The 18,064-nt window shown below is 41.9% G+C and overlaps 1 protein-coding gene across 2 annotated transcripts in view; it reads right to left on the bottom strand.

The window, feature by feature from the left end:
* Nucleotides 1-3,806: 3,806 nt before the first annotated feature.
* Nucleotides 3,807-18,064, bottom strand: part of lactbl1b (lactamase, beta-like 1b) — a 40,122-nt gene continuing 25,864 nt past the window's right edge. For both annotated transcript variants that reach the window (XM_042090639.1, XM_042090640.1), the window contains 3 exons: nucleotides 7,976-8,223; nucleotides 6,108-6,213; nucleotides 3,807-5,883 (listed from right to left, as the gene is read on the bottom strand). In XM_042090639.1, coding sequence (XP_041946573.1) covers nucleotides 4,905-5,883; nucleotides 6,108-6,213; nucleotides 7,976-8,223 — 1,333 coding nt within the window. In that variant the 3' untranslated portion in view covers nucleotides 3,807-4,904. The remainder of the gene's footprint in view (nucleotides 5,884-6,107; nucleotides 6,214-7,975; nucleotides 8,224-18,064) is intronic.

Here is an 18,064-nt window from a genome sequence, read left to right as displayed (position 1 = left end):
TTAATCAAAATTGGCTACATGCCAAAGCGTTTCAACTATACAGTTTTCATCAGGGCATGCCAGACACACACAGGTGAGCACATTTACCAGGTAGAGAGGTGTGGGAATGGTCACATGACCTAAGTCCCACCCCCAAACCTTAACAGCAACGACTAGATAATTGAAAATACTAATTATCTCATCACAGCCAAACACATACTGAGCTGTCCCAGGGACCCCAAAGAAAACACCAATGATTGAATGCAGATAGTAGTGTTTGCACAAAGCTATTTTCTGCACTTGAATATTATTATGCATACACATACACAAGACATACTTACTATGATATGTCTAAGAAGAAAACCAAAAGAGCATTAGAACAGACATACCAACATTACTAAAATGCCCTATAGAGAGGGTGAAAAATCCACATCATCATTTAGACCTGGGAAGGTGGTGGCTTTATGTTTCACGATCCACCAGGTCTCCCTTTGAAGATGTCGAAGCCTGTCCCCACCACTTACATTCCTAGAAATGACCTTTAATGACCATTACTTTCAAGTTTTTCAGATTCATGTGCCCAGCCTCTTTGAAATGCTAAATTGTTTTGGAAACAGACTGTCTGTAGTGAGCTTACGTTGCTTTTCGCCATCTTGCAGGCAAGCAAATGTGAAAGGTCACGTTGATAGCCTATGATGTCATATACCGGCAGCAGCGCAGGTAGACGAGGCTACCAACTTTACTTCTATATTATTTATTTTAAACATTTTTTATTCTTTATCCTCCCCGCACGTGCCTGCATGACTGTGAATGAAGATGATCTCCATTAGCTTGACTGGTTGATCCTCGCCTTCAGACACTGGATGGAGGTGTCCAGGCCTTTCTTAACTCCACCACACTGCCGTTGCTAGAACCTGCTGTATATTTGCTTCACGTTGCCTTGGATAAAACAAATATAGCTGAAACCTGTGCCATTGATTCGTGACATGCTGCCTTGAATACAATGCAAAACGTTACAATCATTACATAACAAGGAAAATAATTCCAGCCCACTGCCATAACTATTTACAACAACTCCCCTTTGTGTCGTGCGAAGAAAATCTTATGCTGAGAGACAATGCACAGTTTACAACCTCTTCAACGGAGACCATACCCAATTGTATTTATTTTTTAACTTGTATGTATGTATGTATGTATGTGTATATGTATGATATATGTTTATATTATTAATTGCTGCTGTAACACCATAATTTCCCTTTGGGGATGAATAAAGTAATCTATCTAAAGTATCTCTATCTATCTATCTATCTATCCATCCATCCATCCACAACTGACACACAGGCTGGTGATGACCTTATTTGATACCCTACTAGCACTCAGCTGCAGTGTTTGCTTCAAAATTACCTTTTGTTATTGGAGTGGGTATCCGTGCTAGAGTATCGAGGCTGGACTTCACACAGATTTCAGGTCAAATGAAAAATGAATGTTGGACATGACAAAAGGACATGTCTTCAAATTGTAGATACAGATTGAGTCTTACATGATTATTTCAGAGAGAATTGTGTTATATAACATTATTTGTCAGATGGTGTATTTATTTTCCCCACTGTATTTATAATATAATGGCTTGATGTCGATCTGCTCATCATGTGGATGTACTACGTGTTTCTAGGTGTGTAGATGATTCAACAACTGTTTTATACATCATGATAAACTGTAAGAAGTCTGTATTATACTGTATGAACTTTTCAAAAGACTAAGTTAAAAAAGGCTGAAAGATAAAATAACTTTGCTCATGGCGTATGACTCTTCATTCAAATGCTAATGATCAATGCACTTTCTTAATGCTAATGATCAATGAACTGTCTAAGCTACTTTTCAAGTTTGCTCCTGTTTTCTGTGAGGAGCAATGGAAAGGCATTGTTAATATTGTCAGCTTCATGTGGGCTTGACTCTGTTTGGCCTTTATACCCAGAGGGTGATGAAATTTGAAATTTTGGCCATGTTGCCATTGACAGTTGAGATGATGGGCTTGGATGATATTATGGGCTGTCATCCTGTGTTTTGTATGGAAAGGTGCCTGCCCCGACCCCCCCCCCCCCCCATGTCCACATAGCTTCCCTCGCATCCCCACAAAGAGAGAGTAATTGCTTCCATTGGGAGCGAAGGCATCCAACTGATTTAATCAAACCATAAATCTCTACCTCTTTTTATGAGGATGTTTCATGTTTGTTTGTTGCCTGGTTATCGTCATTTTGTTGTGTGAGTGAATGTGTGTGTATGTGTGCCTGTGTGCGTATACTGTAAGTGGGAGATGAAAAGACAGTGAGGAAAAAGGAACACCCAGGGGCTGGTGGTCACAGTTGTGTTTCTTCCCTCTCTTAATGAGGAAAAATATGAGGCTCAGTTTGGCACTTGTAGAGAGTAATCAACATGTGTGTGTGTGTACAGTATGCATATAAGAGTGAGCGGATGTGTGCAAATGGAGTGGGTGAATTATTTTGTGTTTTTATTTTGTGTTTATTGTGTGTGTGTATTTAAGTGTACATGTGCTTTTCCACATGTTTGTGTGTGTGTAGACATGACTGCACTTTTGCAGATGCATATTGGCAGGCAGACAACCACAGCCAATCCTTTCCATATTAAATTCTCATGGGAGGGTTCCTGGTCCCAAAATGAACAAGACAATGAAAAGACAATCAGATTATAAACCAAACAATCAGTGGCAACTAAGCCCTAAGTCAAAATAATTGCCAATATTCTGTTGATTGATTATGACAACAATATGATCAGTTGGACGATCCTACAGCATTCATCCACAGATTAAAAACAAAACACACTGTCTTCAGAGGAAGACAAGCATTGGTATCAAAATCACCTGTGCGTGGTCTAGACAGCAATGTATTTGTTTATTCTTTTCAGCAGAGTCATGTCACATTAGCACAGGGTGTATGGGGGTAAAGTGTAATTGGTTGTTGATGCACTGGTGAGAGACTAGAATCAGTGGTCCCCAAACTTTTTCTTCCGAGGGCCAGCTCACTATGCCTGGCTCTAAGAGAGGGCCAGAAACTTGGAGTATATTAGTAACCATAAATAGCTCAGTGCTGTGAACAGCAGTCTACCTTGAATATTCCATTACATTTAATCATAGGCTATTGCAATTTAATACCATTGTTAGCTGTGTTTATATTGCCATCATTGCCATATCAGTGTAAAATGTAGCTCAAATTAAATAATAGGCCTACTAATAAAAATACTTTTGCATTCCCAAAAGTATTAGCAGGGAGTCCCAAAGGTATATTTTATTAAAAGTGTGTGAACTCTGAACTCTGTGTCTTTGAATACACAGCACATGTTGTGAATATCCTACAAATAATTTAAAGTTCTCAAACTCTGAAAATTTTAGGAAGTGCTGAAGTGGTCTAATATTACCACCATTCTAACTTTCACTCACCTTATGAGAACTTTCTGAACTCTTTGTATGAACATTAGAACGAGTGAATAAAAAATAGAAATAATTATCCCAGAAAGTCCCAGAAATATGACTTGAATAGACGTTAGTTAGTTATTAACAATTAATGGATAAACATTTAGAATACTTTGAGCACTGATGCAGTCAGCATAGGCCTCTTACATTGTTTGCAGGTAGGACTGTACATTTCATTCCGTTTTCGATGGCAAACGCGAAACAGCGCCAAAACAACCACCAGTGGACAAAAAGAGTATTACATGTGTACTGTTAAGACTCGCCATAGAGAATGAATGGGGGAAATTGCGGAGGTTATAGTTTAACGATGTCGGACTCCCGTGCGGGCCGGATGCTACATACCACAGACATGTTTTGGGGGGCCACCCAAAATGAGGTGGCGGGCCGTAGTTTGGTGACCACTGGACTAGAACATGTGCCCTTCTCAAATCAGTCAGTTCTACACAGGAATTGGACAGCACAGAAGGCTCTGTGCCAAAATGGTGAGTCATGCAGAGTCAATTTGATGCGCTGATACAACTGGCCCTAATCAAAGCATTACAAAGGAGAGGGATCAAGGGACCAAAGGAGGCATTTTCCAGTTTAGATATGGGGGATTAAATGTACATGTTTCATCCATAGCTTTTAGAACAAAATAAAACAAACAAACAAACAAATAAATAAATAATGCATTATCAATCTGAAAAATAATGAATGGTTCTTTTGTTTCATGACAGACATAAAAACCACAGCAACAACAAAAACATCAACAGAAATCAGTGAAAAGAAAGGAGAGTTATATTGATTGTTTTAACTGTTCCATTTGCCCCTTAAATCCCCTGTCCTTGTGATGGGTGTTTGGGTGATGTGGAGAGGAGTTTTGTGTGTTTCCAAGCACTAACAACATTTACCATAATCATTCACACCTTAAGGACACAGATGAAATATGGTGGTGTTTGTTGCTAATAACAGAGAGAATCTGTCATGATGTAAAACAGGTAAGGGATTTTTCAATGTTCTGGTCTGGTAGTGCATGACGGTACAAAACACAAGAGATAAACATATCCAGAAAGGTTGACACAGGAACGACATGAACATATACATGCAAAACAGGCCCAAGGTTTGGTCAGCCAAGTGTATAAAAATAATATCAAATACAGCTCAGCAAAGTTTAAATAAAATAAATAAACAAAAAGTGAAAGAGAAATAATGAGAGAATGAAGGAAAGTATGAAAGAGAGAAAATTTTTTTCAAGAGTGTCACTCTATCTCCATTGCACCGCTTGCACTACTAATTATGTACAGTACAGAATGGCATGCACACAGTTTGCTTTGAAGGAATCAGTCAGGGTCATTTTGCTTGCCACTCACAGCCGTTACCCATTTAGCAAGCTAATTTGAAAACACGATGGGTCCAATATGCCCTCCCCCCCAAGAGTTTTTTTGAAGTTTGTTGAAGCTCAGGTGTTGAAAGTCGGGCGGCGGGCTATTCGGACCACGTTATATGTGTTGAGGCCAGGGGCATCAAAGCCCGGGGACAGCCCACGCTTGTCAAAGACGTAGAAGTTAAAGAGCTGTCCATCCTGTGCCTCCAGGGACACAGAGGCAGTGCTGACGCGCAGGACACAGGGGTACTCCTTCTCGAAGACCACCCGGAACACTCGGTCCACCAGGTAGTTCAGCTTAATCGTCCGGTACCTCTCCGGGATGAGGTCTGCAATCTGGGGCCCGAACTGCTGCATGATCAGAACACCGTCTGGTCCAGCTTTGATCTCGTAATAGGTGATGTTCCCGTAGGTGTAGAAGCCCACGTAGGGCACAGGGTCGGGCGGGGGAACCAGTGCCCGCTTGGCGTCGCGGAATGCCCGCTCCATGGCGGGAATGATGTGGCCGTAGGCCTTGGCCACAACATCCTGGTTCTGCGGCCGCGTACCGGCCATCAACACCACCAAGCCCAGCTTGAGACGCGGCACCAGCGAGAAGGTGGCCGAGTAGCCGTCCAGGTCGCCGTCCTTGCGCACCATCTCATAGCCCAGCACCTCGTTGACCTCCCAGGGTGTGCCGGTGCGGTTGGCGAAGTAGTCCTTGTCGCAGCGGAACAGTGGCGTCAGCATGATCTTCAGCGTGTCGGGCTCCAGCAGCTTGCGGTGGTAGGCGCCCAGCAGCATCATGGCCAGCTTAGCCAGGTCCGCTGCCGTGGAGAACATTTGGCCCGACGGCCGGTACCAGCCCAGGTCGTAGAGGGGCGCCGCCTGGCCGTTGCTGTACACCCCCACGGCCATCTGGGTCTGGATGGCCGGTGTGATGTCAAAGCCTGTGTCCTCCATGCCCAGGCGGTCCAGGATGTTGTCGTTGATCCACCGCTGGTAGTCCAGTCCCACCACCCTCTCTGCCATAACATGAGCCAATAGGGAGAAGGCCAGGTTGCTGTAATGACACCTGAGGAACGGATAATGCGCGACAGGTTTACAAAATCGCCTCATGATCCAATGAAATCATTATAAATGGAGAGTGTGGAAAAGTAATTCGGAAGAGTCAGAAAAGTGATTTTTTTTACCACCTGTGAGGATAATCATCTTTCTCATAACTCACCCTCTATCAGATATGAAGCGCATTGGCCCTGAAGTGAATGATATTAATTCACACCTTAAAGAGCTACTCACTTGGTGCCAGGGTCCGCCACAAGGACATCATCTTGCAATAAATTAATGGCAGATTGAGTTTTCCCCTTCCACAGCAGGTTTGTGGCCCTGAGTCGCCGTGGAAGACCTGCACATTATATGTGATAAATGGAGAGAAACGGAGTGGGAAGCCAGTGAGAGAGAGACAGATAAAGGGTGGGGGCAGAGAAAGAGAGAGAGAGAGAGAGATGGGTATTGGGTTCTCATCAAAAATGCTCTACGTATTCTTGCTGACACTGAAATGGGAATTTCAATCTTAAGCTTTGTTTTACACCCCTTCTAGCCATCAGTGGTACTGTATGTATATTTGATTGCCCATAAAATTTCAAACATGCCATTTACCCCAAATCATTTCTAATGTCTAACTTTCACTTTCACAACATCCACTTAAACTTTCCTATCTGCTAGATTTGGCTATTAAAGCCTACGTGCACGAGTAGTTTGAGTATTTTCTTAAGTGGAGTAGAATAGGCCTACTGCTTTGCATGATCTCTCTGCTTGTTGACATCTTCCGATCATGTATAGTATTATTTAGTATAGTATTATCATGACCGCTACACTTTTGATTCCTTTTAATGTTGCCCTCAGTTAACTGTTCAACTGCGCTTGTGATTGAACAGGGGTTGAGCCAAGTGCTGAACAAAGAAAGGTTAGCAAATAAGTCATAACAATAAGACCATTCATCTACACAAAGGCCATACATCTAAATACACTAAGTGTGATTATTCGTAGCAAGACAGCATTAGTAGCAGCGACAAGAAAATAGATAAGATAAATAAAAATAAATAAGAAAATTAAGACAAGACCAAAAACATCATACTGTATTAAAAGCAAGTGAGACAAATTATGTCTTGAGATTGGATTTGAAGGAGGTCATTGTAGGGGAGGATTTGATATGTGGAGGGAGGGTATTCCTGAGCTACAGAAAAAGCTCGGTCGCCACGGGTTTTAAGGCGTGTACGTGGGACAGCAAGCAGTAGTTGGTCTTGTGAGTGACCTGACCTGAGTGATCTGGTAGTAGAGTGTGGGGGCAGAAGTTCAGAGATGTAAAGTGGGGCTAAACCTTTAAGGGCTTTAAAAACAAAAAGTAAAATTTTAAACTCAATCCTGAATTTGACCGGAAGCCAGTGTAGCTGAGCTAAAATTGCTGTTATGTGATCACTCTTTTTGGTGTTGGTGAGGAACCTAGCAGCAGCGTTTTGTACCAGTTGGAGTTTATTTAGATTTGATTGTTACATGCCAATGTACAGAGAATTAGAGTAGTCTAAGCGGGAGGAGATGAAGGCATGGACAACGGTTTCAAGATTAGTCGCGGACAGAATGGGTTTCACCTTATCTATGGTTCTTAATTGGTAGAAACTTCCTTTGACTACACTGCTGACTTGTTTGTTAAAATTCAAGGACCCGTCTAACTGAACGCCCAGGTTTTTGACTTGGCTATGCAGGTTAGGTGAGAGAGGACCAAGTGTATTGCTTAGGTTGGCGACAGAGGAGGGGGAGCCAAAGATAATTATTTCTGTTTTGCTTTCATTTAATTGCAAAAAGTTGCATGCCATCCAGGATTTGATATCCTCAAGACAGCTAAACAGTTTGTTGAAGGTGGAAGTTAAATTTGGACTGAAAGGCAGATAGAGCTGCGTGTCATCAGTCACAGTGTTATTATGGTTTCCAGCTGCTGAGAGTGAAAAGCAACAACAACATTTGCAATGGCTCTCATGGGTAGGCAGTTGGGGAAATACGTGGGCACTGTTGTGGAATTCTCAGCTTCAGACATCCCTTGTTAGGTGTTCCTTGTTAAAATGTTTAATTCAATATGGATACACACACACACACACACACACACTTCTCACCGGAGAGCTGGCTGGCCATTCTGCGGAGCGTGACAGAGGAGGAGCGGATCTGGACCTCCCCGCTGTCAAGAAAGATCAGGCCATCTGTCACGTACTTAAGCTCGGAGTTAGGTGCTTTGCCCAGGGGGTTTTTGATGGTGAAGTTCTCCACATATTTCTCTAGGGGGTCGTCCAGGGAACCCACCTTCCCATCCTCCCACAGTTTATAGAGCATCAGAGTGGGGAAGATCTTGGACAGGCTGGCAATCCTGGTAAAAATGCATAGAAATGTGTTTGCCCAAAAAATAATAGCAGAAAATATGATCTAACAACCACGTAGGGTCTAGTTTTGGAGAATAACGAATGGGAATATTTGTTTGGGACCAAAACAATGTCGTGCAGTTTTGAGTAAGACTGGAATTAACAAACACTTGTCAACATCCAAAAGTTAACCATAGGACATTCGAGCCGGGGAGACAAAAAAAAAAAAAATTGTACAGGTCACACGGTTCTTACCGTAGCCGTGAGCACCCACTCCACCGACAGCACGCAACAGCAATTTATTTATTAGCACAACAGCACTCAAAGTTCAAATCTACACACAACGCAAAATGAGACCTGGCCTACCACTTGGGGAACACAGCATGAGAACATATAGAGAAAACAAACATGCTAAATAAAGATTTATATATATAATTACATTGTAACAATTTAAAAATTCGTCCTTATGAAATCCAATGCAGCACGGTTGTCTTGAAACGCAGTAGACAGGGGTGTCGCCTAGCAGTTGAAAACATTCGGGGCTTAGCCCATAGAGTCTGGTTGCTGCTCACTTTTGATAAATTAATCCACCGCCTCTAGCCTCATTTGTGCCACATTGATTGAATATTTTGTACAATCATATTTTGTTAATTAAAGAATGTCTGGATGCCAGCTAGCTTAGCTGTGCTTGTGGAAAGTTGGTAAACCTCCGACGCCTCAAGAGTGCTGCTGGCATGCGAGCCACCTAGCAGAGTGGACATTTATATACATGCCATTTAGGCAACCTTTATTGCAACATTGGCACGGTAAGATGTCCATATAGTGCAACAGTAATTTTCGTTTTTTGCGTCCTGTATGCCTCGTCAGGTTGGCCGTAATGTCGCTTTCGGTGTGAAGGATCGCAAAAGAAGAAAACCTGGCTGCTCCCATCATCAACTGCAGCCCGTTCCTTATATTGTTGTTTTGTGTTACTTAAATTATTTTTAAAATATCTGGTCATGCCAGACGTATTTCACTAATTTTTGAAACAATGCAATTACCCGTTTCCACCGGGGGGCAGTGCTCCCCCTGCCCCCCCACTAACTCCGCGTATGAAGTGGACCCTAGGTTGTTGTTAGACACCAAATGTTATTTCCCCTTTTCTGGCATCAACATACAGTATCTCTTCTCGTAACAATTTATCCAAATATTTGCATAGCTATCTAACTGTATTATTTAAAACAAAACCCACCAGCTAATAAAAAAACTACAATATAGACAACTACTATAACAACAACACTAATAACAACATAAACAAGCAAACACAACATAAACAAGCAAGGCACTGATGAAGGAACATCTGCTTCCGCAGTACTGCCGTAACATTCAATAAAGGAGAGGTCCGGATTTTTTTCACATAGATCTCAGTTTGTCGATGTTACAAATATAGGCTACTGTTAATCTTGGGACAAGCTCATGGGTCATAATCATGCATGTGTCACCTCCAGTGGAGAGAACTATGGCAAACAGTACACCCAAAGATCCTTAATATACAAGCTTTATCAACCGTCTCTGGTACACCTTTTGTGACGTTTTATTGGCCATGATTCTGACACCATGACAACGCCATCAAAGATTCTATAGTTAGCTTTATCAACCGTCTCTGACGCCATTCTCCAGTCTGCTTCCCTCTAATTTGTAGGCCTAAGTAAGGATGCAGTCCAAACCCTGTGAAGTTTTTGCCGCCTCTGATTATGTCTTCCTGTTCCAATACGTCTAATGGGGTCCCTTTGTGTTCAATTTACTCTTGTCCAAGAAGCACAGATGGAACATAAACATCTGCCATTAAATGAAATCATTGCATTCGCCATCAAGCTCAAGCCATGTTCTGACATACACACAAGGGAGGTTTTTGGCATCATTCCCGCGCAGCCATTTTTGGCCGTCTGACGTGACTGCCTGGCTGTGTGACTGGTGACTGAGCACATCGTTGCCGGGAGGAAGGGATGGACCTCAACAACTACTCAAAGTCTAATCTCCTGACCTCATATTTTTTTACATTTTTTACTTTTCTATTCAATCCATATTTTTTGGCAAAGTTTGAAACGTTGTGTTCAAACAGGAATAGCCTATTATATGCCTATTTATACACAAAAAAGGCCTCAAGCCCCTCTGTGCACGTCCCCTGGGGGGAGCAGTGCCGGCGGTGCTCTGCACACGCAACGCACATCACGCACTGCGCGTAGGCAGAGGCGCACCTTGTCAATAGGCAAGGCAGGCAATTGCTTGGAGCCCCGAGCTGCTAGGAGGCCCCCCGAGACCTGGTCTCAGCGCGTTTGCCGGTGGGACAAGCGAGAATTCCGTTCATAGATCTTGAATGATTGAGTGATTTTGTGTGCTCCTGTCCTGTTGTACAAACAGAGCATCTGTGTATGTATGCTATGGACTTATAAACAGAGGATCTGTGTTCAAAAGAGTTCAAAGAATCCGTATGGCCTACATATTTAGGCTATTGTGGTAAACTTCAATCGAGGGTGCAAAGTGATGACGGATCAACATCGGAGTTTGGCATTGACTCAATGAAGTTATGGTAGGCTAATGTTAATTGACAGAAAGATTGAACATGGTTTGCTACATCTATCTATATGACAATAAACTTGAGCTAGCTAGCGACAGTTACAACTAGTTAAGCAAGGATGTTAATATGTTTGTATTAGCTCTGTCAATTGCGGTGCGATTTGGCTAAGCACCAAGTAGGCTAGGCCTATAACGCATTGCTTTTTTAAATCGCGTGCCGCCAAAGATTTTTAAGTTTACACCATCACTTGTTCTTTTATCAACGATTCTCTTTGGCTGCTAATATTTTGACCCTTTGATGCACCGTGTCTTGTCCTCAAACTGACACAGACACTTCTCCTCCTGTAGTCATGAACACTAACAGTTCTGCTGAACTCTCGGTCGGCTGAATAGGCGTTTTACTTAATTAAAAAAAAAAAAAAAAAAAACCCTGTCGGCTCAGTCGACATGGAATTAAAATATCACTGAAACACCTCACATTTAGGCTACGACATGGGTCGGCAACAGGCGGACAAAGCTGGCCCGCCTCTGAAATTATTTAGCTCAGCCAGATTATTCTGGCAGTCCAATTTGTTTAGTCTTTTATTTTACAATATCGATTTACATATAGCCTAGGCTATTCACCAATTAGACTGCGAGTGGTGCTTAAACAAATATGAGAAAGAACACCAGAACGCACTGGATCCTGCTAGCTGTGCATACCCCGCTTTTGTGCTTCTGTTTGGAGCAGATAGGCCACCTTGAAGGTGCCGCTGCGTTTTGTAGTGCGTTATGATATTCTTTTCAAACAGCAACAGCGTTGTTGCATACAGTATCAGATACACAGGCTTTGCATTTGTGAAACCGGGTAAGATGAATGCAACATTTTCTTTCTATTTCTCTTTATAGGCCCAGCTGTTTTTCTCCCAGCTTCAACTTCTGTAGTTTGCTTCTCGCTTCTACTGTAAGCATTGTAACATTGTCAGGAGATGGGCCAACCAAGTAGCCTATTTAAGAATAAAAGTAAGATAGACTTTATCCAAAGAAGTAATTAGAATAAGCCAGGCTCCTTGTTAAACTGTCCATCAATGCCACAATTATTGTAGCCTAGTGTCTCATGTTGTAGTGCCCACATTTTCTATTCACAATATTGAAAGGGGAGTTCGTCAATATAAATAACTTTATATTTTGTGAAAAGGTTTTTAAAGTAGGCCTAATTTACTGTATTAATTTACTGTATTGTTTTTTTCGTTATTTATTCATGTTTTATTCTTTAGGCTACATTTATATCTTCAACATAACAAGGTTTTTCATGTCAGATTATTTACAGCCTAACATATTGGTGATGAACCCTGTTTGGTAGGGCCCCCTAGGAATTTTTGCTTAGGGCCCCCACAAACTCTAGAATCGCCTCTGCACGTAGGACACCTTTGACATGGCCTCAAGAGTCGGGGGCGGAAAAAAGGAAAAAGAAGAGACAGCCGGATGATACTCGCGCGGCGCTTGCAGGTAAGACAATGTTTTAAATAATAAAAAAAAATGTTAGTTTTGTGGCCCTTGCGTGTATGCATGTCCATGCTTTAAACTTTGTAACGTAAGCTCCTACTAGCCATGTTCATGTTCAAGTGTTACGTTGATTGATGCTGGCTAGCTAGTTATTTTACGTTGTGGATATGGATATGGATTATGGGTTATTGAATGCAATTCAACACTCTGTGGCTGTTTTCTGTTAACGTTAGCAATCGGTGCATAAGACTAGCAATCCTTCCTTAGGTTGCTAGCTAGCAATGGTATTTCTGATTAGCCTATGCTTAAACTGGGCTTGCTATTTCTTTTAGCCATCAGAGATAACGTTAGCCTATTAGCCTAGTTTGCTTTGCATTTCAGGACGCTTTTTTGGCGTTTGTTATCAATTACGATCAAACGATCTGATTGTGAAAAAGTAACGCTACAAGTGACACTTTCATAACGTAGGCCTAGATGAGTGGGATACGGCTCTTATTAAGGTGAACTTTGGAAAAACCCTGTAACTGAACGTAATGTGATTTTGCCAAATTAGACAGCTTTAGATAAGTTTAGTTGTTCTATGTGGTTATTTTCAAGAGGTTCATAGAGGGCGGCAAGTGTTGGTGGAACTGCAATTAGATTTCCATATTCACAGAGTTGTCAAATTATGTACAGAATTATTATATTGTGCCTAGACCTCTTTTAAAGGTAAAATAGAGTTTTGAATTTTACATTTTCACATAGTGACATGTGACACATAGGCCTATACATATATAAACCTAAAAGACTAGCCTAATGTGTGCAATATCTTTGTATGATGGTTCAATCAAAAATGCATTTCAGTAGAATCCCTGAATATTTTGTCTTGTATTTCTGAATGCAGGCTCAATGCTAAGATACATGCAAGGAGTAACTCAAGGCCAGGAGGAAGAATTAGATCAACCATCAGTTCTAGTCCACAACACCAGCGACCAACCAGCTCTGCAGACTCTGCAACAGCACTCAGCCCTGACCAACAATCATCAAATAGCCCAGGTACAGATACAAGTCGACACACAACCGCATCTGCTTCTGAAGGCAGAGTGAGTCCTGTCACTGAGGGGCCATCAGCAAGTGACACTGCAGAGACATATCTGCCCCCTCCAACTGATCCTGCTCTATGGTCAGCTCACATTTTAGATGCTGATGTGTGGAAATTGTGCGGAGAGGGCCTTTTAAAGTCAGCTCTGATTTTGTAAATAAAGAGAACCTAAGAAATTCTGAATGGTTGTTATTCCTTTGGTGGTGGTGGTGGTTGGTTGGTTGGGGGTTGGGGGCACCACCAAGCATTTGTGCTTAGGGCACCCAAATGGCTAGCGCCGGCCCTGGGGGGGGAGAAGTCATCAACAGGAGGAGAGAGTGAGCAGAGGAGAAGGCCATATTAGAGTGAAAGACGTAAAGGGTCAAGGGAGAGAAGGGAGAGGAAGAGGAGAGACAGAAGGAGACATCGGAAGAAGAGAATCAGGTGCAAATATAAGAGATAAGGTGAGGCAGGATAAAAGAGAGGGAGGGAGAAAGAAAGAGAAAAAGAGAGGGGGGGAGAGAGAGAGAAGAGGCAGAAGGCAGACCTTCTCTCAAATGTCATCAAATGGCCCATATTTTTCTTCCACAATGCTGCGTAATCTCAGACAGAGTTAGATTCGGTCTTTGATCAACAGTTTGTTGCCCGTGATGACAATGACCCCACTGACATCTTTTCTGTAAGTGGCCAGCTCCAGCCAATGGAAGGGAAATGGAGCGGAAAGGTTCCAATATGAAATCGAAACACGACGGCCACCTGGCCCACTGCTCACCATTATGAGGGTACTCACACAACCCAACAAACCCACCGAACCACAATAGACCAGCACAGTAGGTCAGTGCCATCTTGGAGAGAGGTATTTAAGCAGTCTGCATTCGCAGTGCAAAAAATTGGAACAACCAAAGGGGCAAACCCTGAAGAGAGCAACTGTGGTCGGTCAAATGAAGCAATTTCATGATTGGGATCAGTAAGCCCCCAAAAATGACACTCAATGAAAGCATCTGAGAGCGAATTGACAGACATGAAATAGAACACGTCTGGAAGCTGAGCATGTCTCCTTCAGCATCCCTGCTGCGCTCTAAAAAGGCTGAGACTGATTGTTTGCAGCTAAAGGCTTCAGACGCTATGTGAGCACATCTGAGTAAACAAACTACTTATCAACTGACTGCAGGTAAAGTCAAGATCACATGGGTGTCTTTAGATAAGAGTGTGTGTGAGTGTGTCTGTGTGTATGTTTGGGTGGGAGATGTCTCTGTATGTGGGTGTGTGTGTATGTGTGTGTGAGGGAGGGGGAGATACAGAGAAAGAGTGGGACAGTGTTAGTCTGTGTCTTCTGAGTGACTTCTGAACTGCCAGAGTGTGGGCTCTTTTCAAGAGACCGATTGACAGCAGTGGAAACCCACATCATCAGCATATATGAGTTCATCGAGCAGGAGCGCGAGCGGGAGCAAGAGCTGACCAATGACAAAACAAGGGGCCTCATCTGTATTCAAGAGAGAAAACTTCAATCACCACCTTTGGAATCTGCAGTCAGGCACACAGTAAATACCAAAACAGTGCCTGATAACGGTCCCTAAGTTCACTCACCTGGAAAGAATCCCAGCATGCCTTTCAAAGTTTACATACAGGCAATACAGTGCAGTTTTAATAAACAGCACTATTAGTCAAGGCTTTGGTCAAAATTATTGAAGCAAAGCCGTTGTACAAGATGTTCATGTTTGTAAAGGAACAACCACACAATCGAGGACAGTGTTGGAAACAGTGTTGTGGGGATTCTTCCTTTTTGTATTTTGGAACAGATGTTTTATTAAGACCTCAAGAAACTATTTAAAATAGTTTACTATTTAAAATAGTTAATTATGTGTATTATGTGTTTAGTGTGCCTATTTTAACATAATTCATGTTTTTTACCTTTTTTAGGATATAATACAGCGGGGAAAATAAGTATTGAACACGTCAACATTTTTTTCAGTAAGCATATTTCCAATGAGGTTATTTGCATGAAAATTTCACCAGACATTAGTAATAACTTAGGTAATCCACCCATTTAAAAACAATCCAAACATTAATGTCCAGAAGTTGAGTTATGAGTAAAAAAGTGGAATGGCACAGGAAAAAAGTATTGAACACGCTTAGAAAAAGCAGTACACAAAGGGAATATTTGTTTAAATATATAGGAATGGCAAGGAACGAGTTTGTATCTATAAATAGTTAGAGAGTAATTATCCCTCCTATCTGTGCAAATGAATATAAGCTGGGTTAGTACATATTGATGGGCTATCATTACCTAAGTGTCACACAAGAAACATTTTATGATGGGTAAAAGCAAAGAGCTCTCCCAAGACCTTTGCAACCTTATTGTTGCAAACCATATCAATGGAACTGGTTACAGATGCATTTCAAAACTTCAGAATCATCCAGTAAGCAGTATTGGAGCCATTATCTGCAAGTGAAAGGAACATCACTGCATCATCAACCGGCCATGCAAAGGATGTCCTCGCAAGATTTCTGACCAAAAAGTCAGAAGGATAGCCAGAAGAGTAGCCCAAGAGCCAAGGACCACTCGGAGAAAGCTCCAAAAAGACTTGGAGGCAGCAGGTACAATTGTTACAGAGACAATCATAGGTAATAGGCAACATTTGGACAAGCCTATGAAATACTGAGAGAATGTATTCTGGTCTGGCGAGAGCAGGGGCGGACTGGGACCAAAAATCAGCCCTGGCATATTTGGCCCAAGCGGCCCTCAAATCGTTCGGGCACACCTAATTAAATACAAAATCTTTGCATTACCCTTAAATATGCATATATTTTCAACTGTCATGGAGCACTTCTGCTTGAATTCAAAGTATCATTTCAAATTATTCAATAGGCTACATTCAGCACCAAACAGTTACTGAAGCCTATGTGTAAAGAGCTAAATTACCTTGATTGTCGTAGACGTTAATCACTGTAGGCCAACTGAAACAACACAAAATAAACAGGGCTGTTGCTGGAAATATGACTTTATGTTTTGTAGCCTACATTTCTGTCAGTTTACAGTCTTTTAGCCCATCTTTACCATGATAACCCTTCCAAGATAGAACGCTTTCGACGCTCTACTTTGAGAGACCAACCACCACTCATGCCATCGATGTTGAATTTTGGGCGTCTGACGGAGACTGATCAATCTGACCAACAATTAACATCGATTTGACACTCTTTTGCTGTTCGGGTTTACAAATCATTCATTTAGAACATTTAAGTTGCACTATTTGTTATTATAATCACAGCACGGCCTTACGTTATCATTACTATATCATTACATTATCGCAATTAATAAGTCATCATAATCATCATCGTCAGCATGGCATGTCACACATAGCCTACCTGCTCCACTACTGAGTTCTTATCATGAAGCCTCAACTAGGCTCCACCACCTGCTCACTGTCCCTCTGCTCTGCTTGCTCACATCCTCGTTCAAACTCAACGAACTTCAACATGTTGCTGACATATGCTAGCCTACTTGCAATATTGTATTTTTGAAGCTTCTACATTGGTGTTACTTTTGCACTATTGTCACTACCAGTGTTACATGGCAATTGGCACCCATGTTAACTGGCTGCGTTGGTGACGTTTCTTTGACAGATGTGGCCGCTTGCAGATTTGTCACTTTCTGATGGAAACTGGAGACGAACAAATACAAATATGCGTGACATATTTAAATGACAAAATTGTCTGTAGTAGGCCTACGCTACATGCACTGGACCATGAATATGCCACCAAAAAAATAAGTAACTAAATAGCCTAATAATTCCACGTGGGTATCGAACCTGCTTCCTAAATGAAACCTCTTACATGATAACCATTCATCTACGTACTTGCGCCATGAACCAGCTTTTAAGTTATAGTGAAACTTACTTAAGTTAGTCTATACAATTAGAAGTAAGCTGATGATTGAACAAGTTAACACGGCTGATGGTGTTGTCTTGCTACAGCAGTTGCCCAAGCCAGGTCTTCAAAGTATCATGGTTAACTTTTCAAACATTTCACTGACTGCTGGTCAGGCTCTCTGTGTCCACCTAGTCTATCTGTAGCCTAAATTGAGGAAGCGTTGCTGGTCTAAAAATAAATAAATAATAATAAAAAAACGTGTGATGGGGAGGATTGAACCCATGTCGACTGCGTGAAAAAGCAATTTACAGGCATGAACCTGTTGCGCCACAGGAGAAGCACCAGCTTACAAATTGGGAAATAAAGTATAAAAAAACATCAAACCCATGTTTACATGTCAGCAACATTAACGTTAATAGCCTATAAGCCTAAGAGTTTTGACTCTCCCTGTGCGCAAATTTTGTGTAAAATATTAGTTATAGACTTCTCCTGCCCATTGCAGTGTGCGTTTCAATGCCTGTGTTTCATGAACTGAATTCTTAAAAGAATAGGCTGGACAAAAGCATACACAATCAGGCAACACATTTTTATTTGATTTATTTGCTGACGTTCATGTGCCTCTACAGACACTTCAGGTAGGGGCGGGCGGCCACAGCCTAACCTCAGTGAAACGTTTGTAAAACTTAACCATGATACTTTGAAGGTCTACTAAATGGCTTGGGCAACGGTAGCATGATAACATGGTAGCCAGATAACATGAACAGCTATGTTAACTTGTTACAATCATAATAACGTTAGCTGACTTCTTTTAATCATACAATTAAAGTAAATTTCTGTGAGTACCGTCAGCTGGTTTGTGGCGCAAGTGGACAGACGTC

The sequence above is a fragment of the Alosa sapidissima genome, chromosome 4, assembly GCF_018492685.1.
Source record: "Alosa sapidissima isolate fAloSap1 chromosome 4, fAloSap1.pri, whole genome shotgun sequence".
NCBI classification, from domain to species: domain Eukaryota; kingdom Metazoa; phylum Chordata; class Actinopteri; order Clupeiformes; family Clupeidae; genus Alosa; species Alosa sapidissima.
This window is presented reverse-complemented; position numbering and strand designations above follow the sequence as displayed.